We start from the raw sequence: 11,689 nt of genomic DNA, 5'->3' as shown, positions 1-11,689 counted from the left end.
TTTTTCATTTCCTCGCTCCTCGGTCTCGGTCTCACCGGAAGTTGATTTGTCTGCTCCATCTTGAGTAGCGTCCCAATGGCCTTATTTCTGCCGGAGGAGCGAGGAGCGATAATGGAGGAGCTATAACCGAGGAACCACCAGACCATCCTCCGATGAAATCTTCAGACACTCGCCCCGCCCCCTTACTGTGTATCGCTCACTGATTGGACGAGGCAGTGCATGCACTGATCTGATGCTTCTTGACATGAGAGCAGTTTCCCAGCAGAGTGAAGAAAACACATGAACCTCACGGGAGTCACTCCTCAGTTTATACCGTGTTTTGTTTCAATTCATGTTTCATTTAGTTACAAACATATATCTGAACAACTAAGTGGTCAAAAATCATTTTATTCATTTATTGGAAAAATGTTCATGATCGCTTTTTTCGTTTATACATTTTAAGAATGGCGTTTATCTTTTTTGAGAAAGAGTTCTTATTTTATTTCATGTATTGGGGTCTACAACAGATGATACAAATGTTTGTGTCAGTAAATGTGTGCTAACAGAGGCGGGGTGTTTGTGAACACAACGGGGACAGAGCTGCTGTCAGACGATCAGCTGTGCAGCGTCATCACAAACGGACGTCGCTTCACGTGACGCTCCGGAGGAAAGGACGTCCCATTGCTCTTAAAACTCATTTCCTGCTTCTCGTGGTTTCCTTGCGTCTCTCCTTGCTTCTCTGGAGGGAGGGACTAGACGCAGGGAAAGGACGCAAGGAAGGAATCAATTTAACCGAAGTGAGTAGGGCCCACCGACACAAACATCGTTTGTCACTCTCTCGGATAATTCTGTTAGAGTTCCAGGAAGTGATGTCATCACAGTGAGTCAGGTTTAAAGGTGGTGCGTTCAGGGTCCTGGCTGACAGTCTGTTCTCTCTCGGATAATTCTGTTTAGAGTTCCAGGAAGTGATGTCATCACAATGCGTCAGGATTAGAGGTCCTGTAATAATATTAGTTTTGGTCTCCACAGGAACCAGGATGCAGCGTCCCCGGTGGTTTGCTAGGAGCATGTTTATGGTTGCTATGCTCCACAGAGGTGTGGACGGCGACCTTTAAGCTGGCTCTGATTGGACCATGGTCATGTGACCCCCTTTTCTCCCGCGCCATGCCGACGGCGGCTGCCAACCTGGCATTGTCACGGTTACGGAGTGACACCGGGCTGAGCAGAGGCTACTGGTACGACGTGAAGCTACTGGACGAGGACTGCTCCGCCTCCAAAGGTTCGGTCACCAATCAGAGCCTGTCTGAGTCAGTCGTTCTGTTTTTAATAATTTCTCTTTCTTCTCTTGTTTTTTCCAGCACTGACAGAACTCGGGGACATGGAGGGTTATGGACACGCTTACATCGGCCCCTTTAGCCCCGCTCTCTGTCATGCTGCCTCTTTATTGGCTCAGCACTGGGAGGTGGGGCTTGCCTCTCCAGGCTGTCTGGGTGCTGATTGGCCCAACCTGCCGCCCCTCCCCCAGCCCAGCAGGGTGCTCTTCAGCGTGCTGCGGTTCTTCCGCTGGGCGCACGTGGGCGTCATCTCAGGTGAGTCTGTGATGTCACTGTGGGGGCGTGGTCTGTCATGACGACACTGTTGGGGCGTGGTCTGTCATGATGACACTTTGGAGGCGTGGTCAAGCACTATGTAAACACTACCTCTTCCTGTTTGGTCATCAGCTCCAACAGACCTTTGGGAGAGTACCGGACAGGAAGTGGCCTCAGCTCTCCGAGCACTAGGGCTGCCCATTGGTCCGGTAGTTACCATGGAAACCAATCAAAACGGCGGTGCTCAGGAGGCTCTGCGAGCGATCAGAGTGGCGGACAAGGTCAAAGGTCAGCACTGAAAACACAGAGCTGTAATTTACTGGAGGTTTAATGTTACATTATGTTATGTAATTATTTTAACGTTTTAATTCCAGTGGTCATCATGTGCATGAGCTCTGTTCTGATTGGTGGAGAGGATCAGCGGGAGCTCCTGCTGACGGCTCTGGACATGGGGATGGTTGCCGACGGTTACGTGTTCATCCCGTACGACGCGCTGCTGTACGCCATGCCGTACCAGGTAACACATCACTGTATATTTATACATTTAAATACCTAGAAGAAGTTCATGTGCAGGTAAATCTCTCTATCCTCGTCCAATCAGGACATAGCATTTCCTCAGCTGACCAATAGCACGAAGCTCCGCCACGCCTACAGCTCAGTCCTCACCGTTACCATGGCGTCCGACCAGAGCTTCTATGAAGCCTTCAGACAGGCGCAGATCAACCGTGAGATCAGGACAGCTGTATCTGCCACCGAGGTTACAACACACACTGTACACACACTGTACACACACACACACACACACACACACACACACACACACACACACACACACACACACACACACACACACACACACCACACACACACACACACACACACACACACACATACCATGCATACATCACTTCAGGGGACATTACATTGACTTACATGCATTTCCTGGAGACTTATCCTAACCTTAACCATAACCAACACATGCCTAACCCTAACCCTAACCTTAACCAAGTCTTCACCCTAAAATTAATGATTCTCCTCATGGGGAACTCCATTTTGTCCCCATAAGGGAGGCGAGTCCCCACACGTGACTGTGTAAACAGATGTAGGTCCTGTTGGAGATTTAGAGGGATAACTGGTCCGCTTTTCAAATCTCCGCGCGTTCCTATGAAGCTGGTTATAATACAGGAAGGAATCCATATCTACAAAGTAACCGTTAACAATAATCTACTTTAATGGCAATATGACAATGCAATACAATCATTACAATACAACATGATATATTACAGTTATATTGCAATGCTTAAGGAGTAATGCCGGCTTACTCCTGCCCCGGTTCGCATACTGCAGAGCTACTTTCACCCGAGGGCAGCATGTGAAGAAGAGGCCGAACGCCAGGGATCCACCGGATATATACCAGAGTAAGAAGGAGGGGTTTGGTGTTAGGTCAGCTGGTCATCTTTTCAGGTCATCTCATTGGGAGACGCAACGCAGCAGGAAACGCAGCAGGAAACCAAACAGGCTCACTTTCCAACAAAAGGTCTCAAGGCCTGCATACCTACACCTCCCCCACAGAGCAATAAAACCCTGTTTACTCCAACCAGCCCAGAATGTTTATAGCCATTTGTAGTCCTTACATTTATGAAAGGATAAAACAGAGAAATCAATATAAAACACAAACACAGGTATTGTTTGAACAGTATTCACTTAACTGCTACTGTTGATAAGCACCAGAGAAACCCAAGGGACCTCTCTTAACATCACAAACACTGCAGCTAGATCTAAGTTGAATGCAAATCAGGACATGCTCTCACCTTCCCCCATCTTCCTTTGTCCTCAAAAACACATGTCAACAGGCCCCAAATGCAGCTCACAGTTTTACCCAAATTATTCCCATTTTAAGCTTATCCATAGTTTGCTAACATGAATAAATACAAATATAACTACAAATCCCCCTTTTTATCTCCTTCTCCAGAGATAAACTTAGACAAGGCATTTTGAAATATACCCACTGTCATTATTTTCTACTGTGTCCGTAAATCCATCCGAAGCTGGTATTTAGAGTACTTGAAACCTTCATGGAGACCGAACACCACTTTCCATGGCAGTGAAGGAACCATGAGGGGGTAGCTGAGTGCTAGAATCATCACCCCCCCCCCCCCCTCAGAGGAATAGCCCACAAGGACAGCTAATAGGGAGGGGGAGATGCAGCTTGCCCTTCACGGGTAGAACTGATCAGAGCGAAGTAGACTCCTCTGCTGCCTCGACAAGTTCCCTGCGCCGTCCCGGCTTGCCGTGTCTTTGTCCCCCCAAATCCGCTGACAGCAGCTTCTGGGCTGCCTGCTAGAGAGATGTCTTCCTCCTCCTCGTCCTCCGGCCCGCTGATGGCGGCTTCCGGGTCGATGCTGTAGAGATGTCTCCCGATCCTCCTTCTCCGGCCCGCTGATGATGCCTCCCGGGTCGTCTGCTGTAAGGATGTCTCCAGGGTCCTGGTCCTCCAGTCTGCTGCTTCCGAGTAGTCCACGTCTGCCAGGGCCACGTCCGTCCTGATGTCGTCCCCTGGTCCTAGTAGGTGGTTTCCCCGCCGCACACTGGCTCCCGTGGTACGAGCTGTCCCCCTTTTCTCCCAGGCAGACGGCATAAGAGGTCCGCTGGGTCACTCGGTCGGGGTCGGAGAGCCTGGGGTTGAGCCACTTTGTCCTCGTGCTTCTCGGGTCCCCCTTTTGGCGCCAGTGACCTGTGTGGAGAAATCTGATACAACTCCCTCAAGCCTACGCTCAGCTGTTTTGACCCACTTGGAGCCTGTTGGTGGGGTGTCTTGAAACAACAGCCGTCTGTGAACAGGTTTTCCAAATTAATTGTAGCCCTCCTATCTGCCAGTACAGCTTCAGAATCTTAATACTTGGACTGTGCCAACTAAATAAGAACCTCAACATCTTTAGGTAAACTAAATAACATATTTCAATAGCTCTGAATTTCTGACAAGCATCCGTGTTTATTTTTAAATGAAATCCTATTTAAAATCTAAATCTAATATGAACTGCTAATGTTTCTGGCAAAGAAACACACTAATGTTATGGATTCAAAAACAACCAAAATCACGATGCTAACAAAGTGAATGATTTCCTGGTGATACTGCTTCTACCTGTCAGTGCTTAGATATTATCACGCTGAAAAAATGAATACAGAATTCCAACAAACTGTCATCAAATGTCTTTCTATTATAACTTTAGATGAAATGTATATCCCCATAATGACCTAAACAATAAAGTATATGGCTTTTACTTCTTTACCAGGCTAGTTACATGATGTTGTCTAAATTAAATTATGTCTCAATACATTACTATGTTTTAGCTTAACTTAACTGTAATATGTTCTTTCTACATTTCAAACCTCAGTTACTCTAATGTCTGTTAAACTATTACAAAATTGTTTAACTATCACAGGTCAACTTCTTTGGTTTCACAGTAGCCCCTTGGCCACTGCTTCTTTGTTACCTGTTATAATTCAAATCAATATTTAGAAACATCTCAACATTCATCAAACAGTATTTTATCCCCAGATATGGAGCAGGTTAATTACATTCAATGCTCAGTTTGAACATCTGGGTTGGGGCGGAAGGTTTCTGTCAATCCTTAAAAGAAAAATGTAAATTGTGAATTTTACAGCCATGTTGACATTTATACATTATACTCACTCCCCCTTTTACACATGAAATCATGTGTAACAAAAGCCTGTAATGGGAGGGGAACAAAAACTGTCAGGTAATTGGTTAGGGACATAACGAACATTATTTACAATTTGACATCCATTATCATTATTTCCACAGCGAACACTTCAGTGAAAAGAAGTGTTCCTCTCCGTCCTTCAGGCCTAAAAGAAACAGAATCTTCAGATTGTAGTTTTACATTTGCAAACCGCCAACTCATGTGAGAGGAAAATATCACATGTGCGGTTTCCCCTTTTTGTGGAATTTTTAGGAAACCTCTCGTTTCCCTTGGAGCTCCAAAATAATATGTTAGTCCAAAAACATGCTTGGTTAGTTATTGTTTTAGAATCATGCAGTTACACTGATCACATGCCGGCATTCATTCACACTCACACTGTCTGGTTGTCATGTCAAGTTTGGTCAGGTTCACCCCAGAGTCAGTCATCCACAGTGCCTTGTCAAGTTACACTGTCGGTCAGGGTCAAAGGTCAGTTGGTCTCCGTCTTTTTTGGCCATGTGTCGTGCTCTGCAGAGACTTTGACATTTCAGCATAGGCCAGTATCCTTTGTCTACAAAAATATGTCACGATTTCAACTATAATTTTCAAGATGATTCTCACTTGTCATTGGGACTTCCGCCTCCCACTTTTCCTGAAACTTGGTACAAAACTCACTTCCTTCGAGTACTACTACTACTGCAATCCAATTACACCTAATTAGTATTAAAATGTCTAATGATCTATTTCAGAAACTTTTGTACAATAACTATTATCTTGAGTCAAAACATTACTAGGATCCGTGTCGCTCTGCATTTCATAGCTCATTATAATTCTGGTCTACTTAAAAAAACAATGTTAAACTCTTTAGCAGTGTGTGGAACCTTGGGTGTCCGAACATGCAACAATTACTCCCTCCTTTATCAAGGATTTAAAACCGAAGTCTGGTAATAACTATGCCACAATGGTGAAAACACTTTAGATTGGAATTTAATATGTGGCTTGGCACTAGCCATTAATACAAACAAAGATTTGTCCTATAGAGTGGTTCCTAAAACTATCCTTTTAATGGTGATCAATATTGTAACCAATGAGATCACTACTTTATTCACACGTGAATAAAAATGTCTTAAAGAATGAATTGTTAACATGATGAAAATATTGAAGAATATGGTTCTACTCTGTCAGTGTGTTTTAGGATGATTATCATTTTACTTTAATAGTTTCCTCTTTACTGCTATTTTTAATTTACCAAATGATTAATAAATCTTTCTGTCTTTACGTATTTATGAAGTTAATTCAAGTTATTTAAATGTGCGTTTCGTGAATAAGTGTGTTTATGTGTAACTCACTCATTCCCGTTCTCCTTTCCTCCTCCCCTGGTTTTCTCAAGCCGTGACCCCGGCCTCCTCACTTCTAATCGACCATGCCAACTCCTCTGATTCTGTCTTCTCTTCAGTCCATCAGCTGTTGAATCCATCCACTGTAACTTTTGTAGGCCGCCATTGGCCCAGTCACATCTGCAGCCCCATCATGCCACTGTTGTTGCACTCCTCCTTTACAGTCTCTCTGCTGTTTTTATGGAGGGCGGATTCTGCTCTCATGTCTATTGTGCCAAATCTCGCAGCGCAGTTTGGAACTTCATGTCCTGTTTGAGGGACCGATGAGAGTTTGCCTCTTTGTCAGCATGCTGGTTTGTTTCTGGATGCCTCAGGTCGTTGTTGGTTCAGCTCTGGTTCTCTGTCTGTACGATGGAGAAGGAGGAGTCTCCTGTTGGGTTAGGTCTCGTTGTCTGCTTGGAGGGTCGGGATCAAAGCCTTTCTAACTCAGAGGGGGAGTCCAGGTCCCGGTACACATTACCTATAAGAAGTCTAGCACACTGATGTTAAATAAATCCAACCCTTTCCACTCTGTCTCTTTCTAATCATACTATCTGTCTTAGTTGTTAAATGCCATCTAAACAACATAATTAATGTCTACTTATGATATTACAAAAACTCACTCCAAAAATTGTTTCATCCATTGTTACATATTTACCCAACACAACTCTGAAATACTTACATGTTTCCAGCATCACATATTCCACACACTATGAAAGAACATCTCCATATCTTCTCTCATTTTAAATCCCACTGTTACTTCGAACAATAGTAAACCTGCAGAGCACACCAATCGGATCACAGTAATGAAATTTGAATCAAGTGTAGGCCTATGTCTTCTTTCTGAACATTTATTTATATTGTCTACATTTGCAAACAGTTCGAGTGTAAAATGTGTTTTGCACAATGTATTTACACTCTACAGATTCTTGAGTTTACTCATCTCCTGGTGCTGTCGTTGTAAAAAATGTTCAATCCCTTATTGTTTTGTACCAGTTTACCAAAATCAGTTATAATATACTGGGAACGTGCTTCCCGTCTTCAATACCGGCCAGCAATGTAATGATTAAACTCTAAGCTCGCATAAGTTTCAAGGGTGTGATACCCCCTTTCAGCCACTAGATGGCAGCAGCAGAAGTTTCAAGGGTGTGATACCCCCTTTCAGCCACTAGATGGCAGCAGCAGAAGTTTCCAGACAAAGGGAAACGCTCTACCTTGGTTTAATATATAACAGACCTCTGGCTTTAAGCTTTTAGCATTGGTCTGTTATTTAAACCCCAGTTTTAAACGGCGACTCGATCTGATTTATCGAGTTTCCAGGTTTTGCCGTGCAGGATTCAAACCTCGCATTCACACAAACTGCACCATTTCTACGCCACTCAGGAATAAACTACCTGCAGATCCACGCCAAACTGCTCTATTTTACGTCACGCAGGACTTTCGTCTACCTGTCGATCAACGTTTACGTTTTGTATATAACTTTCCTAACATAGTAAAATATGCATTGTATATTCCATTTAAACTATAAAAACACTGTGAAACGCCTACAGACAATCCTAAAGTTTTAGCGTATCCAATTACAGACAGGCGACTTTCATCGTCTGCTTACCTTATTTGCAAAGTTGCAGAGTCCTGTCTGAGATGTTTGAAAGCGTCTGAATTCTTCCTCAGCTTCGTTATAGACGTCGGGTCACCATTTTGTTGGAGATTTGGAGGGATAACTGGTCCGCTTTTCAAATCTCCGCGCGTTCCTATGAAGCTGGTTATAATACAGGAAGGAATCCATATCTACAAAGTAACCGTTAACAATAATCTACTTTAATGGCAATATGACAATGCAATACAATCATTACAATACAACATGATATATTACAGTTATATTGCAATGCTTAAGGAGTAATGCCGGCTTACTCCTGCCCCGGTTCGCATACTGCAGAGCTACTTTCACCCGAGGGCAGCATGTGAAGAAGAGGCCGAACGCCAGGGATCCACCGGATATATACCAGAGTAAGAAGGAGGGGTTTGGTGTTAGGTCAGCTGGTCATCTTTTCAGGTCATCTCATTGGGAGACGCAACGCTGGCCAAGCAGGAAACCAAACAGGCTCACTTTCCAACAAAAGGTCTCAAGGCCTGCATACCTACACCTCCCCCACAGAGCAATAAAACCCTGTTTACTCCAACCAGCCCAGAATGTTTATAGCCATTTGTAGTCCTTACATTTATGAAAGGATAAAACAGAGAAATCAATATAAAACACAAACACAGGTATTGTTTGAACAGTATTCACTTAACTGCTACTGTTGATAAGCACCAGAGAAACCCAAGGGACCTCTCTTAATATCACAACCACTGTAGCTAGATCTAAGTTGAATGCAAATCAGGACATGCTCCTCACCTTCCCCCCATCTTCCTTTGTCCTCAAAAACACATGTCAACAGGCCCCAAATGCAGCTCACAGTTTTACCCAAATTATTCCCATTTTAAGCTTATCCATAGTTTGCTAACATGAATAAATACAAATATAACTCTACAGTCCCCACAAGTATAGTAATGCTAGGCCACACACACACACACACACACACACACACACACACACACACACACACACACACACACACACACACACACACACACACACACACACACACACACACACACACACACACACACACACACACACACACACACACACACACACACACACACTGTTCACACCACTACGAAGCTTTCAGACAGGCGCAGATCACCAAATAAACACACACATATATGAATATTAATGTGTGTGTTAACTCTGCCATGCATCTTGTTTGCAGGTGTCTCCAATCTTCGGCACCATCTTTAACATGGTGTACTTTGTTGCTAAGGCGGTGGAGGAGCGTCGTCAGGCAGGGGGCGGGCATTGGGTGACAGGCAACCAGCTCATCCAATCAGATGGAGGCTTTGATTTCCAGGGCTTCAATCAGGTCTATCCATTAAACATCAAATAAAATGTTATAATTTATTCTAAATAACTATATATTTGTATTTGCTGTAAAGTGTCTTTACTGTAGGTTTTTATTTTTATTATATGTACAGCAGTTTGGCTTGACCAAAAATCGTTTAAAAATGTGCTATATAAATAAAACTTGATTTGATATTTCACTAATTATAATTTCGTTGCCGTAAATTGATGGTATGGGAAATAGTAACTAAAGTCTAAAATTGAAGGAATTGTTCAGACTGAAGACTTAATTGTAGTAATCCGGGTTACATCTTCATCTTGCTTTATGCGGGTGTCTTACAGTTTCCCACCGTCTGCTCTTGAAGTATTTCAGTGTCATGATTACCTCCGTCTTCATCTCTCAGGTGGTGTACGGAGGTAAAGAGGGGCGGGGCATGCAGGCCAAGTACGTGGTATTGGACAGCGATGGAGACAGATTTGTGCCGACACACACTCTCGCTCCGACACACACACACGGGCCGGTCGGAAGCCTGAAACCTCTGAGTCACACCTTCATCTTCCCTGGAGGAAAACCCCCCTCCGCCAGCTTCTGTTGGTTCAGTCCAGAGGAGGCCTGCAGTGGGGGTGAGTTCACTGACCTGCAGGGAGGAAGGGATAACTTTCTCTGATAAGTAAAAATGGGGCTCCTTCTCTTTGAATCGGTCCCTAAGTGGACATGTCCCTGGTTTGTTTGTGGTCCGTCCAGATCAAGCTGGTGTAGTTTAATTAATCCAGTTTTATCTGCAGGTCTGGAAACGGTGTCCATGTTCTTTGCCTTCCTGCTGTTCTGCGCTTTGATTGGAGCTTTTATCTACTGGATAAAGTGAGCGCACACACACACAATAATAATAATAGTAATAGTAATAATAATAATAATAATAATAATATGTGTGTGCAGGAAGTACAAAAGAAAATCAAGCATCACCAAACTCATCCTGACTCTGGACGACATCGTCTTCATCGACACTCAAGTCAGCAAAAAGGTCAGAAACCCATTCCTTCTACAGGGGCCCGGTACCACAAACAGTACCAGGTACAAGAGACAGTGCCAGGTACTGTTATGAACTTGGTTACACAAGGATAAGGACTCAAATGCACGACCCGGGAGCCAAAGATAAAGTACAATTAAGATACTTTATTTGCACAAAAAAGGTAACAAAAGAATATCACTCTTAAGAGATGACAAAAAAGGTTTGAGCAAGGCAAAACAGAAAATCACTCACAACGTGAGAGAGAGAGAGAGAGAGAGAGAAGGAGAGAGAGAGAGAGAGAGAGAGAGAGAGAGAGAGAGAGAGAGAGAGAGAGAGAGAGAGACAAAGAGAGAGAGCAAGGCAAAACAGAAAATCACTCACGACGTGAGGAACTAAACTTCTAAGTTTCAGGAGTCAACATCGGCTTTGAATCAAAGCGAGCTGAAGAGCATAGCTCTGTCATGAGGACAGGACAAGACGAACTGACACTGAATGCTGGGAGACTGGGGAATTTAAACACTCAACAACAAGACACAGGTGAACACAATCAGGGGCGGGGTTGATACTGATGAGGGCGGGAGAACACATGAGGAAAGGGAGTCAAGGGACCTGAAATGAGACGTGACAAAAACAAAACAGGAAGTGAAAAACAATACAAAATAAACATGAAACATGATTGACTAGCACTTTAGACGGTGCACAACAGTACCCCCCCCCCCCCCCCTCTAGGGCCGACTCCTGACGGCCCAGGCCCATCATAACAATCCTGAATCAGGGTTTTATCCACAATAAACCTTGCAGGGACCCAGCATCTTGCCTCGAGACCATAACCCACCCAATCCACCAGGAATTGTTTTCCTCGACCCCTATTGCGGACCTCCAGCAACTTGCGGACCTTGTACGTTAGGCCACCTTCGAAGAACTGGGGTGGTGGAGGGGGCTTGGAAGCAGGAATAAGCGTGCTCTCATGAACTGGCTTTATCTTGCTGACGTGGAATGTAGGATGTACCCCCATGGGTCTGGGAAGTCTTAGGCGCACAGACACCGGATTGATGACTCTTGACACCGGAAAAGGCCCCACAAACCTTGG

At 44.2% G+C, this 11,689-nt stretch overlaps 1 protein-coding gene across 1 annotated transcript in view; it reads left to right on the top strand.

Annotated features, from left to right (window-relative positions):
* The first annotated feature begins 483 nt into the window (after window positions 1-483).
* The window catches only part of LOC117537501 (retinal guanylyl cyclase 2-like), a 33,825-nt gene continuing 22,619 nt past the window's right edge, over window positions 484-11,689 (top strand). Inside the window, 10 exon segments of the mRNA XM_034202736.1 lie at window positions 484-776; window positions 1,009-1,258; window positions 1,338-1,568; window positions 1,701-1,856; window positions 1,943-2,085; window positions 2,170-2,325; window positions 9,462-9,611; window positions 9,994-10,213; window positions 10,376-10,451; window positions 10,527-10,611. Coding sequence (XP_034058627.1) covers window positions 1,144-1,258; window positions 1,338-1,568; window positions 1,701-1,856; window positions 1,943-2,085; window positions 2,170-2,325; window positions 9,462-9,611; window positions 9,994-10,213; window positions 10,376-10,451; window positions 10,527-10,611 — 1,332 coding nt within the window. The 5' untranslated portion in view covers window positions 484-776; window positions 1,009-1,143.

Source organism: Gymnodraco acuticeps, unplaced genomic scaffold (assembly GCF_902827175.1).
Source record: "Gymnodraco acuticeps unplaced genomic scaffold, fGymAcu1.1, whole genome shotgun sequence".
Taxonomy (NCBI): Eukaryota; Metazoa; Chordata; class Actinopteri; order Perciformes; family Bathydraconidae; genus Gymnodraco; species Gymnodraco acuticeps.
Note: the sequence above shows the minus strand (reverse complement) of the source record. Positions and strands in the feature narration are given on the sequence as shown.